The sequence below is a fragment of the Gallinula chloropus genome, assembly GCF_964237585.1.
Source record: "Gallinula chloropus genome assembly, chromosome: 33".
Lineage (NCBI taxonomy): Eukaryota > Metazoa > Chordata > Aves > Gruiformes > Rallidae > Gallinula > Gallinula chloropus.
In genome coordinates this window covers 2,357,031-2,374,658 of record NC_140118.1, presented here as the reverse complement: position 1 = coordinate 2,374,658, position 17,628 = coordinate 2,357,031, and the positions used below count along the sequence as shown (strand labels likewise).

Here is a 17,628-nt window from a genome sequence, read left to right as displayed (position 1 = left end):
AAATGTGGGAGTGGGCTTAAATGATAACCCATTCCTGAATTTAGCATTTATCTACTAAAACTGTATCCTTTGGAGTAAGAGTGAAAAAACAGGCAACAGTGGATAAAGCAACATTGCATCAAAACAAAAGGACTGTTAGTTAGCAGATGCAAAGTACCTGCTGCAACTCCAAAGGTCAAATCCACAATTCAATGAAACTCTGATTTTCACACCGGACAAGCTGCATTTGAATGAATGTAACAGAGGTGGCAATGAAACATTTGCTGTATTAACAGCATCCTTTTAATGCCATTCCAAATTCCAGAGACAGAAGGTCACAGCATAAACATCCCATTTCTCAAGAGACATTTTTTTTCCCCAACATAAATACAAAAAGAGAACATCAGCAACCAACCAAAACATTACAAGCAAGAATAGATAAAGACTGAAAAACAATGGGGAATCGACAATATTTTGTTATATAGCATACAACAAGCAATTCAAATAATGTTAAATAACTGATAATGAACATCAGGAAGCACTGCAGATGTCACGGGGCTTTTTGCACCATGGGATCACATGAGGTACTGTGGATAGAGAGCACAAGGCATTAGTTGTCTAAGGAAATCAGGATAAGCACTGGCTTCCCAGGCATGGCAGTGAAAACAGAATTTCAGGGAAGAATTTGAGGAATAACAAGGGAAGGAGACACTTCAGGGAACTCTCTTACTGACAAGTGGAGGAGACAGCACACAACACAGCCAGCTCCACAAAAATTTAATTATTTTTTCTTCTTTCCTCCTTTTCTAGCATTGTTGCTGTATTTTGCTTCCAGTTGTGCCAACAAGCCCTCCGTTTCCATTTTTCAATGTTGATTTCTGCTTTGAATCAGCGCTTTCACATCATCTTCTCCACTGAGGCCCGCTTCGTTCCTCATCTTTTCTGCCTCTCTCGCTTCTTTTTCTGCCCAGCGTTTTCTTGAGACCCTTTTCTGCTTCGACTCTTCTACAAAGCCTCGGTGGGATGGGACTTCTCCGAAATCGATGGCGTTTTCTATGATTTTCTGTATTCTGGGTTCGTCTGTATAGTCCAGGCACAGCCCAGACTCCATTACGCTGTCCATGTCCCCCTCAAAATCCACGTACGCTGCTTCAGCTCTTCTTGAGAATTTTTATAGCTCTTTTCAAAGTCTTCAGTGTCTTTCAGAGAGACCTTCTTGAAGAGCAGCCGCCAGTCCTCCTGCCAGTCCCGCTCGCCGCGAAGGGCCTCGCCCTCCTCATCCCCCGTGCCCTGCTCATCGTACACCGCGCGCTGCTCCGCGTCGCTCAGGACGGCGTCCGCCTCACCCAGGATCTGGAACCGCCGCGTCACCTCCTCCTTCGCATCGGGCTCAGCGCGATCAGGGTGGACGCGGAGCGAGGCGCGGTGGGAACCGCGGTGGATCTCCTGGGCTGAGGCCTCCCGGCGGACGCCGAGGACGCGGTAAAGGTCCAAGGAGCCGAAGGCGGCCTCGCTCTGCTCCAGCAGCCCCATCCCGCTGCGGCGCCGGCACCGCCCCCGCCCGCTAAGAGCGCACCAACAGCCGCTGCTGTTAGAAAGTCTCTTAGTTAAAATATCCTCATTTCCAAGTGCTGCATGTTCGGTCTGGCTGAACCTTGTGGACAGTACAAAGGGCCTGATGTTTGTTGCCTCTCTGGCTAGGGGGGTGAAAAACCATTAGAGGGAAAATGCACACAGAGATGCGTATGTGCAACATGCATGTCTGTATTTTTTGTTCTTGGGCACCGGTTTGCCTGTAGTTTGCTCTGCTTTCCCCAGAGGTACACAACAGCCCTGCTCTGGTTGTTGGCATTTTGATCCCATGTGTGTGCACGTGTGCGTGCGTGTGTTCTGTATAGCCCTCTCCCTCTCCTTAGATGCTCAGTCAAGCCACTAACTGGCCCTGAATGACCTGTCCTCTCAGTTACATCATGTGCAGACACAGATGGGCCCCAGGCCTATGGCCTCTCCAGTAGCTGTGCCTTCTGCCCACCAGCCCAGCCCTTGGCTCAGACCTCCCCAGACTCTCCTGTATGTGGCCCAGACTCGTGGCCTTTCCTGGTTCCCTCAAGTGAAGTTACTTGTCATCTGTACTGGCCTGGTGTCTTAGCGATGGCACTGGCTGCGAGGAACTGCAGCCCCTTCTCCTGCTGCTGCCACTTGGACCAGGACTCAGAACCACCATTACATAAATAAGCCAGGACAGACTAGTGATCAGCCTCCCCCAGTGAGTCCTATTCCAGGCAGAGGCACTTGCTTGGACTGTTAGGTGATACTTGTGGCCCTGTGGGGTCCCTCACCCTGGAGCCAGGCCTTGGGCTGAGCAATGGGCTCGCTTGGAGCAGGGCTGGGCTGCTCCCCTGGCACTGCGCTCCTGGGGTGTCCCAGTAAAGAGACAGGTGGTTGAAGTCGTCCTCGTCAAAAGGCCTGTCTCATGAAGATATGTCACCAAGTTTTCTGCCCTTTTCAGAACGCAGCTTAGCTTGGGGCACTCCCAAAGAAACTTTAGCTTGTGAACTGAACAAGAGCCCCCTCGTTGTCATCACAGCTTTCCTCGTGTAGTCAGGGTGATAGGTTCTCCTTGCAGAAATGCCAAAAGTTCAACAGTCATAAAAAAGTTTAGCTGGAATTCCCTTTGGTTTTGTAGAGAAATGCTGTCCCCTGAAGGAAATCCTGTAATGTGCCTCTGAAGGGTGCAGACCTTGAGGAGCAGGCTGCTCAAGAGTGAGTTCCCGTGTAGCTCCCCCCTGCCCCCCTACCAAAACTTTGCCGTGCAAATCCCATACACAGTTCAAGGAGGGAAGCAGTGAGAGAGGATGCTGTGTGGTAAATACTGGGCTGATCTTTTGTTGAAGCAGCAAGCGATGGAGCTTTTTGGCATTTGGGAGTTTAGCTGGAGCAGAAGGGGCTGGAATAACCTTGCCAATTGGCATAAACTTATATATAGGAAGTTCCACCTAAACATCAGGAGGAACATCTTTCCTGTGAGGGTGGTAGAGCACTGGGACAGGCTGCCCAGAAGTTGCGGAGTCTCCATCTCTGGCGCTACTCAAAGCCCACCTGGATGCTGTCCTGGGCAGCCTGCTGTAGGAGATGTGGCTCTGGCAGGAGGGTTGGACTAGATGCTGTGAAGAGGGCCCTTCCAACTCCCATCATTCTCTTCTTCTGTGGTAAGTCACAATGGTCAGCGTGACATGTAGGTACATGTCATAATAGAGCCTGATTGGGATTGGACCTGGAGGTGCTCATTAGCATTCTGTAACTGCTGAGCAGGTAGGGTGTCCTCCAGTAGGTCTTGTAATCACTCAGTCTTAATATACCCTGAGTTGGTTGAGGGCTGGCCTTTTATTCTTCACAGCTACACCGACTAAGGGCCTGGAGCATATCCCCTGCGAGGGGGATCTCTCCTTCTCTGGAGATACTCCAGACCTGTCCGGACACCGACCTGTGCAACCTGTCCTAGGTAGGCTGCTTTAGCAGGGGGGGTTGGACACGATGATCTCTGGAGGTCCCTTCCAACCCCCTACAATTCTGTGATTCTGTGTTTAAAAGGAGTTTTTTGGGAATAGGTTCTGGTGGCTGTTTAAGGAGGACGTATTTGGAAAGATGCTTCATGTGTAGAGAATTTGGGTACAGACAGTCTTCACACTGGCCCCTGGCATCTTCCTTTTGGATTGCCAGTTGTGGAAAGATCCTCATCTGAGAGGGTCTTCTGTGTATGTGCTGGGTGGGTTTCTGTGTTGCCTTGTGAATCAAAAGGACCACTTCACCTTGTGACTTTTGGTAGATTTAAGTTGCCCTCCAAATCAGTGTTCTTAGCATTGGAAGTGCCTTCATTTCAACTTTTCTTCCATACTTAAGAGTATTTTTATAATGCTCAGTTGAGTTGAGATACTGAGGAAAGTTGGAGGCAGCCAGAGTGGTCTTAGTGTTTCTGCCTGTCTTTCATTCTGCCAGTGACTCTTGGCTTGTGCATGCTATGTTCAGATGTTGATTTTGTGTACTGTTTTCAGTGTTTTGGTTTGTATTTTCCTGTCCTTGCTCTTACATCAACTTTTTGTCTTAGTACTGCAGAAGCAGTTCAGCAGAAAGTGGACGACATGGGGAAGAGGCGCAGAGGACAAATGGGAGAAGACCCTGGGGTATTCCACAGCGTGGGCGCTGCTAATCTGTTCTGTTCTTTTTGTATAACTGGTGTAGTCCAGATAGGGAAATGAATTAGTTGTGATTTTAATTTAGCGGTTCCAAAACCCGCTCTACTCTAAAAGAACGTGAGGTTTTGCTCCCTAATTGGAATGTAACATCTTCCTCTTACGGCTGGGCTACAGAGAGAGTCGTAAGGGTGGGTGGTGGAAGACTCTTCTTCAAGAGATATGAAATAGCAGTGTTATGCTGAAATCCATGTCTTCTACTACGCTTTCTGAACTGCCTTGTGAGTTTGAATGCATGCTCTTTGCATACAGCTGTTTCAGGGCTTGGGTTTTCACTTCACATCTTAGTTTTGCTCTATGAATTTAGGTTCTGCTGTCCTTTTGAATGAGGGGAACTTTGTTTTAGAAACATCCTCATAGGCTGCTTTCACAGGTTTTAGTTTAGATCTGAGTTACCTTTTTGTTTTTAATCAAAGCAGAATTGCAGGTAGTTTCACAGAATGATACAAGATCCTGAGGTGGGAGAGACCCCTAAGGATCAGCGAGTACATCGTCCCTCAAGTGCCCAGATGCATGTTTTATCTGCTAGACATTGTTTTTCCTAGGTTTTGCCTGGGTTCTTGGATTATTGATCTGTGATTAATTGATAGACTGGGCTTTGTATTTAAGTGTCACATGTACAAAGCCCCATTTTAGAGGAGGAGTTCTTGTCACTGCTCCTGGGTGCCAGTGATGTACCTGTTCTCTCCTCCTGTACCTTACTTCAGTCGCTTGTCTATAAGGAGCACGGTGATGATGTTACTACAGGGGCACCCGATAAAATACACACGTCAGGTTTTCTACATGCCTGTGACTGATCTTTCTGGTTTGGGGGTTGGTTTTTTTCTTATTTAGGAGAACCTCAATGGGACCTCCAAGGGAAAGAAAGAAGTGCCAAGAGCTGGCAAAGAAATAACGGATGAGCAAGGTGGGATTGTGGCTTAGTTCTGGTTTAAGTTTTCTTTCCCATGCTCGAGCCAAAAGCCTTGTCCTAAACACTTGACACAAGCTGAACTGTGGGGCATTTTTAGTCTCTTTAAAACAATGATCCGTCTTGCTATTGGCATTACAAGCTATAGTCAGGGCTGTACTTCAGGGCTGTACTGCAGTGAGCTCAGAACAGGTATTCAGAGAGGAAAATAATCATCAGGCTTCTCCAAAATGCTTCCAAGATAAAAGGCAGCAGATGGCTGTGCACAGGTGGGAATACAAAGAGAAGTTATTCCTCAGAATGAGGAAGAGCAATCTCACTACAACAGGAGCGTGCCAGTTTTCCTGCTTGTGAGCAGAAGGGAGAGACTTCTCAGGAAGTAAGGCAGGTTGCCAGATGTGTATGGAAAGCTCCTGCAGAGTGTGAAGATCGGCAGGGGAGAAGAGAGTGGTGTTCCTTTCTGTGTTTAGCTGGTGATTGGAGGAAGCTGCTGCCCAGGCCTGTAATTAGGAGCTGTCACCCCAGAGCTCAGTGGGCAATTAAATGAGCAGTGAGTTTATTTGGTAAAAATGTAAAAGGCCATATTGACTTTATACTTGGAGCGAGGGGGGAAATGTGAAGGTTTAGTGGGAATGATGGTTGTGATGAGGGCAGTCGGCCCAGCGATCCTTGTAGGAGATTTCTGGATGGGACAGAACGAGGCAAGAGGGTGCTTAAGGACAGGAAAGGATGTGGTGGTTGCTGAGCCAACCAGTGTTAGGTTTTGTGATGGACCAACCCTGCACCCCCACAGCGGAGCTCAGAGACACAGTGGCAGGAGGGGGAGCCCAAAGAAGACCCCAGTGGGCTGCTCCCAGGGCCGTCAGCCCATCCAAGCCCCACCTGCACAGGCCCAGACGAGCGCATGGGTACGCAATGGCAGGCACCCAAATCAAATGGAGGAGGAACAGCCACCTGGGCCCCTCCCAGGGCTCTCCCAGCAGAGCAAGGGGAAGGACACGGGGAGCAGAACAGCAGAGAAACTGAAGCCTTTGTGCCTCAAGCCTCAGCTAAAGAAGATGACAGAACTGTTGTTACTAAGACCGATGAGAAGCCACCCAGTCATCTCAGCAAGGACAGAACCTCTGTGTAGTGCATTCTGAATTTAATTTACAAGAGTACTGAAGAAGTTCAGTCTTATCTCAATGTACAGTTGTTCTGCCAGAAGAAAGTGTTGAGAAGGATGAAGAAGATACTCAGAAGAGTTATCACCTTCGAGAGAGGAGGAAACCTGTTGAGGACTATCAACCACCACTGAAAAGTAGGCTCTCTGCAGGGTTTCTCTTCAGAGCTGATTTCTTTCAGTGAGATGGTTTTGGAATGAAAATGCATACAGGCACTCAACTTCTCTTTGCTTTCAACAGAACCAAGGCAAAGTAAGAGCAAAGTTTCAGACTGCTCTTCAGATGCCAGACAGAGGTCCCCATTTGGAAGTCCTCAAAGACTAGAAGACTCCTGCAGCCAAAGAACTGACAGGTTCGTGAATGTTTGGTGATGGTCCTTATTTCTCAGTAGTGCTGTCAGTGACACTGCTGACTAATGCTTCCAGAGGTTTTGGATTGGTGGGAATTACAGATGAACGTTAGGATTACTGCTGTGGTAGTCCAAGGGTAGAAGGAAAGCAAGTATTGAGGGGGGAGGCCATACTTTTTCTTAGCCATTAATTATTTGAAATGCAGCATTTGTTGTCCTCGATGAGGTGATTATGGAGGGTGGGGCTGAGATGATGTAACTGAAATTCTCTCCTTCTTGACTTGAAGCCAGAATGTCCCTCTGAAAAAACATTTTGCTCTCAGACTTTTTAAGCTTGGAGGATACCAGTTACTTTCTTAAAACTAATTTAGGAAGAGGGAGACCCTGTGTGGATTTACTTAATCACTCAAGTACTGATTTTGGCTTCTCTTTGGAATCAGTTCATGTTTGAGTAGGAAACTGTCCTTCACCAAGAAAAAGGCAAAATAAAATTAGAAATTCTAAATGACCACAGTCATGACAGAGGGGGTTTGGATCCTGCAAGCAGCGAGAGCATGGAGCACGCTGTCTCTTGCTAGATATGAGGAGCACTTTGCTCAGCATCCTCAAGAGCAGACAGAGAAGGACGGGTTCAGGAAACTGTCTTTTTAAACCGGTTTAGAAGGTTTGACTTTCCACAGAGTGGATATATGACATGAGGTGAAACTCCATTTCTATGTGTGTGAGAGAGAGAGGACACCATGAATCATTTGTTTATGCCATTTCTTTGCAAAACAGTTAAACATTTTACCTTCCTAAGAAACATGAAATTTCCCTGTCACAAGGGAAATCGTGTAAGGGCTTTGAAGTGAGATTCATCATGAGAACAGTCGTCTGAAACTAATAGATCTCAAAGGAAATTCTGAGATGGAATTCATTTAAATGTTGATATTACTTAGTGTGTACTTGGAAGTGTGCTTTGGGGGGTTCTTCTATCACCCAAGTCATGGTCAGTTCACAGTCTGCATCTGTGGAACTCCTTGTTCACAGCTTGCATTCATCTGTGTGTTGTGTGGCCTGCCATGGATATTCGTAAGCGCTAAGAGTTGTCAGTTAGCCTGGCTTCATGTCTGGAGTGACCATTTTCCTTTGTTTACTCTTGGACATTAAATGTAAACCAATTTGAACAAATATTTACCTCTTTTTGAGGTTCATCTCACTTAGGTGGTCTTCTGGGTTCACCTGCTGTCATTATAAATGTAAAAATCTTCTAGCTGCATGCTAACAAATGCCTTCCTCTTCCTCTCCTTCGTTCAACTCAGGTGTCTTCCACTAAACCTCAAGAAAGATCGAAGGAAAAGGGGAGCAAGTCAGGCTGATGTTGATCCAATGCAAACAGGCCATTCAGTAAGTAATGCTAGATCAGCGTGCCAGCGAAGTGTTTGCAGTGTTTCTGAAAGCTTCCAGTCACATGCTGCCTATGGGTAACCCCCCTAATGGAAAGGGGGTTTACAGTTCTGCTCTCAAGCAATTTGAAAACTGCCCAGAGCTCTTCTTTGTGCTGACACAGACTTTCTGATGGAACCTTGTCAAGGTGGTAGCTTTCTGTGATGTATGAGATGTGCTCTGTTGACTTTCTCTTTAGGTACGATTTGATGGTGTGGGTGGTCTTTCTGACCACATTTCAGCTTTGAAAGAGATGGTCATTTTACCGCTGCTTTACCCTGAAGTCTTTGAGAGATTCCAAATTCAGCCTCCAAGGTAACACATACTGTGTACATTCTAATTAACCCATTTTCCTGAGAGTATTCAACTGAGCTATCAATATGTTTCCATGCTTCAAACTCTTCAGCCTTGTTGGTGGGTTTTCTTAGCAGTAGTAAAAAAGAATTTATTTAAAATGGGTAGAATCTAGAATCCAGGTGCAGCAAGGGCGTCCTTTGTCACTGCCTTGCCTTTAAAAGGCGGGCTTGGGGTGTTCTTGTTTTGAGTTCGAGGTACAAGCCAACTTGATTAGTTTACAAGCAGGAAGGAATACTATACCAGTAGTCAACTGTAATTCATTGCTTGCAAGTCCAGTGTTCTCTCTCAAGAGTCTTTTGTTGCAAGTGATCAAGCATGACTTTGAGAATTGCAGCCACAGCGTTGCAGTGGTGGTTGTGGTTGGGGTAAAATAAGAGTCTGTCCACTTATTATGCTGCTAAATTAGTTCTGTGTCAGGAAATAAGTAGAGATGTAATTGTTAGCTTTGTATGTGTTTGGTCAGCAAAGTTCAGTTGTGCTACAGTGAAATAGGACTTCAAATTCTTTGCTTTCAGTCGGTTTGAAAGTATTACAAATAACGGAAGGAAAGTCTTCCAGGGTTTGGCTTCTTTATGCACTGAAATTCTTTTTGAAACAGCAACGTTTCAGCTGTTCTCACTGATGACTGTATTTATCTGGAAATGCAGTTTTCTCTCCCAGCCTTAGACCTGCACCTTTTTTAGCATCAGCAATGCATGGTCTGGGAGAGCAAATCCAGTAACTTAGAGCTTTTGAGGGGACAGTGCAATGCTTCACTGTCAAATCTTGCCTTCTGCAAAGACAAGCATTTCAATGCAGCGTATCACTGAAGAATGAACTGGTGATTCCCAAGTTATGCTGGTCTCTCTATCGTATCACTGAAGAATGAACTGGTGATTCCCAAGTTATGCTGGTCTCTCTATCGTATCACTGAAGAATGAACTGGTGATTCCCAAGTTATGCCAGTCTCTCTAGCATATCACTGAAGAATGAACTGGTGATTTCCAAGTTAGGCCAGTCTGGGATTTTGTGCTAAGGTTTATTCTTGCTTGGCTGTGCTGTGCTGTAACCTGCCCTGCTAGTTTGTGGGCAGTTTTGGAAGTGTCCTTCTGGGATGCTATGATGTGCTCTCAAGGTTTGTACATCTCCGTTCTCCTCTCTATCAGTTGCACTTCCTGCCTTGTTAAATTGCGTTGGAACCCGGAACTTCCATCTCTTTTTGCCTTCTCCCTCTTCAGCTGTTGCCGCTAGTTCTGGTTAGGAGAGAAGAGGCGTGTAGTTTAGGGATGGGGGTTGTAATAGGTATTTTTCCATTACGGGGGTTATCATGTGTGAATTTAATGGGGGTTTTGTGGGGTTGTGTTTTGTTTTCATTGCAGAGGCTGTCTGTTCTACGGTCCACCAGGAACTGGGAAGACACTGGTTGCTCGTGCGCTGGCTAACGAATATAGCCGAGGTGGCAGGAGAATTGCCTTTTTTATGAGAAAAGGTGCCGACTGCCTGAGTCAATGGGCAGGGGAAACTGAACGACGGCTCCGTGAATTGTTTGATCAGGTAAGGTTGGAATGTGCCCTGTGTTCTGTCCGAGGGGTAACTGTAAACTTCTGTGGTCAGTATTTTTAGGAAGAACTCCCTGCTCTTTCGTGTTTTGTCAGTGTTTCCTTTTGCACTGGGTTATTGAGGGGCATGAGGTCTTGACCTGTATTGGGAAAGAGAAATAGAGCAAATGGGAAAACCATGCGAAAAAAAACCCTGTTTAAGGATTTTTTCTCCTTAAAATAGTGCTTGCATTATGATGTCAGGATCCTGTGTTTCCATTCTAGGCCTACCAGATGCGACCTTCAATCATTTTCTTTGATGAGATAGACGGCCTTGCTCCTGTGCGGTCCGACAAACAAGACCAGATTCATAGGTAGTGCCTTTTTTGCAGCTACATAGAAGCTTCTCGACCTCTGTGAAAAGAAGACCAGAACCTGTTTAACGCTGTGTCACGGGAATTGATCCTGCAAACCAGTAATTGCTGCTAAATTACAGAGTATTTTTCAACAAGAATTGAAATCAATTCACTAAGCTTGATAGGAGCACACAGCCTGTATTAGCTTATCAGTTTCTTTATGTCTTCCAATGGGTCTTTAGCTAACCAGTGTCTCACTGATAAAAGCTTGTTCTTTTTGAGTCATCATTGGAGAAGACTGTGTAGAATATCAGAAAATGTTGTAAACCAGTGACTGGAAATTCTGTTTTTTCCCTTAGCTCTATCGTAACAACTCTTCTGGCCCTTATGGATGGCTTTGACAGCAGAGGAGAGGTGGTGGTAATCGGAGCCACCAACAGGCTGGATTCTGTAGATCCTGCTTTACGAAGACCTGGACGCTTTGACCGCGAGTTCTTCTTCAGCTTGCCAGATACAAAGGTCAGAATTGAAATTCAGCCTTCATGTTGGTGTGACAAAGTCCTTCTTGAGAACAGAACCAGGGTCACAGTGCGGTATTGCAGAGCAGTTCAGGTGAAAATCAGTATTGACAACTTGGACAAAGCCACGCTGCATTGGCAGTAAGGTCGGGTACTGGGTCTCTGTGATTGTATGTGACTCTGGCAGTAAATGTCTCAATTAACTATAAATTACTGCTTTCACATCTTGAAAAGGAAAGAAATGTTGTGCACACAAGCATTCCTTTTTTGCTAGGAAAAACTTTTACCAAGGCTGGTGCCAGAGTGAATGAACTTGTTTTCATTCCCAAAGATGTTCCTGTTTGTTTATGTACTGTATCCACCTAGACACTGCTCTCTATTTGTCTTCATGTGAGGATCTGGGGCTTTTTGTGTTGGTTGGTTTGGTTGGCTTTTTTTAAGAGAAAACGTAGGACAAACCACAACCATTTTCTTTCCAGGCTAGAAAGGAGATTTTTGAGATTCACACACAACATTGGAGGCCTCAGCCACCAGGCACGTTCCTGCAAGAGCTCGCTGACAGATGTGTTGGTAAGTTTGAAAACAAAGTGAGCTTCTGCATGTGGCTGAGTCCGAAGGAATCTGAGCTTCTACCAGGCAGTCCCCAGGCTCTTGCACCTTGCTGCACAGCGTGGCAGTGAGGCACCTGGCGCGGTGTGGGAGAAGTGAAGAGATTCTTTTCTTTTCGTGAATATTCTTTTTGTGTCTCTGAGAACGTTGAATGGGTTTGGGGCATCTTCCTCAGGAGCAAAGTTCTGATGAGGAGACTGCTTCCTAAGGGTGGGAGACCAGGCTGCGAGCGACGTAACAAAACTTGTCTGCAGCGCGGTGCCTCTTGAAGTGCTCTGCTAACCTGTGAATTGTTGGCTGCGGGCAAAGTCTTTCAGCACTGCACTTCAGAAACCTGGGCTTTGAGTGGTGTGCTGCCTGAGACTGATGTCCCATTTGGCTTTTGTCTTGTTTCTTAGGGTATTGCGGTGCTGACATTCGAGCCTTATGTGCTGAAGCTGCTCTCTGTGCTTTGCGCCGCCACTATCCTCAGATCTATGAAAGTAACGAGAAGCTGCCAATCGATGTTGCTTCTCTTGAAATAACAGCAGAGGATTTTTTTGTGGCTATGCAGAAGATTACTCCAGCTTCACAGAGGGCTTTGGCTTCCCCTGGGCGAGCGCTATGCCCTATTGCCAAACCGCTGCTTGAAAACTCCCTCGCAAGGATTTTACAGGCCTTGCAGGGAGTATTTCCCCACACAGAGTCTGCGCTACGGAAGGACCACCAACAAGGTACAACAGTAGCATTCACTCCTTTAACATTCTGCCAAAGCTAAAGCTGCTCATTTGTGCCATCACCATCCACCAGCCTCTCCAGCGGAATGGCAGCAGCACTGTATAACAGGCAGGGGCACACCTTCATTGCAGGAATACCACACACAGCTTGTGTTCCGGATTCTAAACTGAAGTGAGGGAGGGGAGCTGTGAATGACTTGCAATATGCAGTCGACAACAGCCTTCTCTACTTCAGCATCCTGTTTGTGGCAGTAGCTAACATCCTATTTCTCAGTTGTAAATATGGATCTAAGATTGAATGTACAAGGTAGCTCTTTCAAAACATTTAACTAGGGGCAGAAGGGAAGGCTTCTAATGCCTGTCTGAGGAATGTCAGGCCCACAAGTCACGTATAAGTGGTTTAAGCTAAATACTGCTTTAGCTACCATGATTTCTAACCCTAGGGTTTTAACCTGACTGCCTGTGGATTGCAGTGCACACTTGTACATGAGATCAGAGTGGTTTAGCACTATATACGCTGGGGCTCGGCTTGCCCAGCAGATGTGAGGTCCTGCCTATGACAGCCTCAGGCCTGAGCCGGTTTAGTCTGTCCATTGGTGAGAGTCTGTAAAGTGATAAACTTGCTCCACCCCAGACAAATGGAGGTTTGTTAACAGCTATTATGCTAATCTCTGGAAAATATCCTACCAGGATCACCATCAGCCTTTGAAGAAATGCCACCACGTAAAAAGCCCAGAAGAGAAGAGAGGCAGTTCCTCCATCCTAGAGGGTAACTGTTTATGCTGATCTTCAGACATTTTAATGTGCAGCTTGTATAAGCTAACAGCTGAAAAGATTTACTGTTGTCGCTACTGTTGGGTCAGTTATTTTTCTCTATCTCTGTCGCTGTGCTGTCCAGAGAAACCTGACCTGCTGAGCTTGGTTATGTCTCTGGGATCTTGGACTTCAGCCAGCAAAGGCACAACAGTGTAGCACACAACAAGGGCTCTTGACAAATGTATTTCGTGCTAGTGCAGAGTGATTACTAGGAAAGCCAAACACAATTCAAACAATGAGAAGGACTGAGTAAATCTTACACATACTTTGGGTACAGCTGTAATTTAACCAATCAATTGTGCACTTCAGATACGGGGAACGTGTTTCAGTGCCCACCTCAATTGTTTTTTTACTAATACTGTTCTCCCTTCCTCCCTCCCTCCCTCCTTCCCTCCTTCCCTCCTTCCCTCCCTCCCTCCCTCCCTCCCTCCTTCCCTCCTTCCCTCCTTCCCTCCTTCCCTCCTTCCTTCCTTCCTTTCTTCCTTTCTTCCTTCCTTCCTTCCTTCCTTCCTTCCTTCCTTCCTTCCTTCCTTCCTTCCTTCCTTCCTTCCTTCCTTCCTTCCTTCCTTCCTTCCTTCCTTCCTTCCTTCCTTCCTTCCTTCCTTCCTTCCTTCCTTCCTTCCTTCCTTCCTTCCTTCCTTCCTTCCTTCCTTCCTTCCTTCCTTCCTTCCTTCCTTCCTTCCTTCCTTCCTTCCTTCCTTCCTTCCTTCCTTCCTTCCTTCCTTCCTTCCTTCCTTCCTTCCTTCCTTCCTTCCTTCCTTCCTTCCTTCCTTCCTTCCTTCCTTCCTTCCTTCCTTCCTTCCTTCCTTCCTTCCTTCCTTCCTTCCTTCCTTCCTTCCTTCCTTCCTTCCTTCCTTCCTTCCTTCCTTCCTTCCCTCCTTCCCTCCTTCCCTCCTTCCCTCCTTCCCTCCTTCCCTCCTTCCCTCCTTCCCTCCTTCCCTCCTTCCCTCCTTCCCTCCTTCCCTCCTTCCCTCCTTCCCTCCTTCCCTCCTTCCCTCCTTCCCTCCTTCCCTCCTTCCTTCCTTCCTTCCTTCCTTTTACCTCCAGTAAGAATAGGCAAATTTCAGCTACACTTGAGAGATACAGAGGTCTCCTAGCTACTTACACTTCAGATGTGCTGAAAATTGGGGTGGACGGGTGGTGAAGAGATCTAGAGACGTGTGTCCTGAGTGACAGTTGTTCTGCCCCATATCAGGTTACTGACCAGCTGGTGTGTGTGTATTTGAGCTGGACAGTCCCCCTGTGTGATTCAAGAGCTGTTGCTTCACCCAGACAAGCAAATAGCAGGATTGGTGGGATTTTGTAGGGGAGCTAGGGGATGAGTTGGTAAGAAAAAGGGTTTTGAAAGTCTTTCTGATCACAGAGCAGCTTCTTATTTGCTGGAACAGAGAGAGTCTTTACCAACAAAGGAGGTTAGGGAAAAGCCTTTGACAGCTGTGTGTCTATTCATCACTTCACTCTGAAAGTTCTTTCCTCCTCCTTGTTCTAGAACTGCTCGTTACCAGCCAATGTGTGTGAGGCCACGGTTCTTACTAGTTGGAGAGCCAGGGTGTGGGCAAACTTCTCATTTGGCACCTGCAGTAATACATGCCCTGGAAAAGTTTCCTGTCTATACTCTGGACATGCCTGATTTGTTTGCTGGCAACACATCATGGGAACAAACGTGTGCACAGGTATCTCCTCTTTTTATGCTCATGGGATTCACAAACTGTCTCTAAACTAGTAAAGGAAGTGACATTCATTGTTAATGGAGGTGGCCTGGTTTGGGTGTGCTGTTTGGTTTACTTCTGCCTGGAAATCCGCTTCATCAGCATCAGCCCTCATCTTTTCACGTTGGTATTTGCCTGTTCAGACTGCTCCAGACTCAACTGACTCAGATGTGTTCCTGCTCCAAACTGAAAATGGTCTGGTCTCCATCATGTAACCATTTACCCAAACTAAGCTGTCTTGAAGAAGACAGGGTTAGTCTTGTCTTTTCAGGCACACCTCCACATACAGCATGTACATTGTGAGGTTCCTTACACCAGCTCTGTTCCTGTCTGTGTAACAATGTCTATCTTTGAGTCAAGGTGAAAATTCTATCTTTGGGTTGGAGAGTTGTTCTGGGGGTGGTTTGGTTTTGTGTTTTGGCTTTCATGTACTCCTATTTGGTAAGAGCGTTTGACTGATCCCTGGTTACTTAGGAGCCTGTTCCAAATGGCTCAGTCTTCTTATCCAAGCTTTCATTTTACCAGGTGATGCAGGAAGCTCAAAGAAAGACACCAAGTATCATTTATATTCCACTTATCAACTCGTGGTGGAAAGCTGCTGGAGAGCCACTGAAAGCAACCTTTATACGACTACTGCAGGACATCCCATCATTTGCCCCAGTTCTGCTGCTTGCAACATCGGATGTGAGTTACACAGATCTCCCAAGAGAGGTATTGCCATCAATACTTTCCTTCTCTTTTTATTCAATTTCCTGTTCATCTGGAGCTCCTTGAAGCATTGGGGTACGAAACAAATGCATCCTGTTATTACTCGGGCACCCTAGCCAGGTCTCCTCAAATCTGCTTAGACAAAGCAATGCCAAAAGCATTTGTCTCAAGTGTTTTCTGACTAAAGGGATTGACTTTGACCCAACTTTTCCCCCCTTCTCACACACTCCTGCTTATTCGGCAGATCTGTCCGTTATCTTCAGACAAGAACTCATATGAGTTTAAGGTGGTTGGGTCTGAACATTAGTGAAGAATATGCAGTGCTGGCAATGGCACTGGGAAACCTATTTAAACTGAAAACATTTTTACTGAAAAGGGATGTTTTTACTGAGAAAGTAAGGTGGTCACGCTGTAACAATGGACTGTAACTTTGTATTTTTCATAGAAGTGAAAGCTTTACAGAGTCGATAGCTGAATTCCAGCTCCTGTTTAGTCACTTGTAAATCGATCTGTAGTCGTATTCCTTCACAAAATTCAGCAAGAGTCCATGCTGAGCATCCTAGACATATTTTGTCTCAAATATGGGGTCAGCTTACCTAGAGGTGACTGTCATCAGATGCTTGCAAAGGGCAGGAAGACAACTCCTCACAGTGTGTCTTACTCAGGTGACACTTTAGAATTTAGACAGGTACTCATCTTCTGGGAATAGAGTCTGAGCATGTGTCGTCTTGTATCTGAAATACCTTTTCTCTTTGGGCTATAGATAAAACAGCTGTTTGTTTATCGAGACGAAGTTTTCAATGTCCAGTGTCCTGATGAGGGAGAAAGAAGAAGGTTTTTTGAAGACCTACTTCTAAATCAAGCTCCTGCACGTCCTGAGTCCGTAAGCAATGCAGGTGAGGATACTCTACATACAAAACGTGGGTACCTGTAAGTTAGTAGTTGTAGAGTTTTTGCTTTGTGGTATTTTTCTATCAGTAACTTTTCACAGGCTTGTCTTGGGGTAACATGGATTGAATGAGAGTTTCTGATGTGGTGGAACAACATAAAAATGGTCATGAAACTAAAAAAAAAGTTCTGGTGGGCAACATCTGCTTCTGAGAAGGAGAGTGTGGTGCTTCCTGAACATTCAGGCTTGAGAAAGAGTGAAATGCTGGGGTGCCAACGAGCACAAGGTTCTGAAGACTCAAATTCAAATGCTAAGTGAAAGGTCAAGCAGCTCATTTAAGCTGCTTTTGGATTACACTATTGATGAGCCTTCTTTGGTTCCATTCTTCCTGTAACACCTCTCTGCAGTCGGCACACAGTGTTTCTTGCGTAAAGATGCTGCCCCTGTAGTTACTGAAAGCCCAAGTCGTGTCTTTCTGCAGATGCTGGTGTTTTGCTCCTGCAGGTTGTTTTTCAAGTGGTACCTAATGGGAAAACAGCCTTTGACTTCCTTTTATTGTATGAGTATCTTCCCAGTAATGAGCAGCGTGAGTTAAAAAGCTGTACTTCAGGCAGTGTGGCCCCAGCGTCACCTGTTGAACAGAAGGCTTACATGCTCCTGTTTGCAGTGCAAGGTGTGTTTCCTAAGCTACATGACTTGGGAGTGAGTGTTAGCCTGCCAGACTGTCACGACAATGCCAGTGTATTTCGCCCCTGGCTGTAGCCTGCCTTTCTCTCTAGTGCTTTTCTTGTATGCCCGAGTGCCTTCTGTTGATGGAGCAGTGACTTTGGCCAGAGAGAAAGTAAAAGTCAAGTGCTTCTCAGTGAAGAAATAACTGGTAACAGTTCTGTCTCTGGCCCTGCAGAGAGACTGTATTCCAGGATAATTCACTGACCCTGTAGCCCACCCAGAGAAGCAGAAATCCCGACTGAAGCAATTTGTGCCGTTCCAGGTGCCTTGGTACACCCTGTGACTGGTGCGAGCAGTTCTCGTGTCGGTAACGCAGCGGGAGTTCACAGAGGGCCAGGGACTGTGGCTGGCAGTGAGCTCAGAGTAAGTCGAATTTCAATGTTGTTAATATGGAAGTGGGACATATTCTTGCTACATGGACGGCTGTAAATTAAGCCCGTTGTTGAAAGGTGCCAGTGGAAACAATTTATGGGAAGGATGTAGAGTTTGTGGAAACATTCCACCTGTAACGGACTACGACTGTTGTGTTGCCACACGTGGTGTAGGCTGCTGTTGGATCTTTGGGGGAATTAAGATGTAGGAGGCTGGCTTCTCTTCCTAATTCTTCATTTCAAAGGGCTTGTTTAAA

The 17,628-nt window shown here is 46.1% G+C and overlaps 2 protein-coding genes across 2 annotated transcripts; one reads left to right on the top strand and one right to left on the bottom strand.

Annotated features, from left to right (window-relative positions):
- Nucleotides 1–844: 844 nt before the first annotated feature.
- Nucleotides 845–1,512, bottom strand: LOC311202978 (dnaJ homolog subfamily C member 9-like; the record flags this gene model as incomplete). The annotated part of the gene is given in 2 exon segments (XM_084277615.1): nucleotides 845–1,125; nucleotides 1,128–1,512. Coding segments are annotated over 2 exon segments (666 nt in total).
- A 6,396-nt stretch (nucleotides 1,513–7,908) lies between these two features.
- On the top strand, nucleotides 7,909–12,190 carry LOC311202977 (ATPase family AAA domain-containing protein 2-like; the record flags this gene model as incomplete). The annotated part of the gene is made up of 7 exons (XM_084277614.1): nucleotides 7,909–8,037; nucleotides 8,276–8,391; nucleotides 9,792–9,966; nucleotides 10,236–10,324; nucleotides 10,666–10,825; nucleotides 11,304–11,394; nucleotides 11,832–12,190. The coding sequence occupies 7 exons, from the start codon at nucleotides 7,909–7,911 to the stop codon at nucleotides 12,188–12,190; spliced, it is 1,119 nt and encodes a 372-aa protein (XP_084133740.1).
- Nucleotides 12,191–17,628: the final 5,438 nt, after the last annotated feature.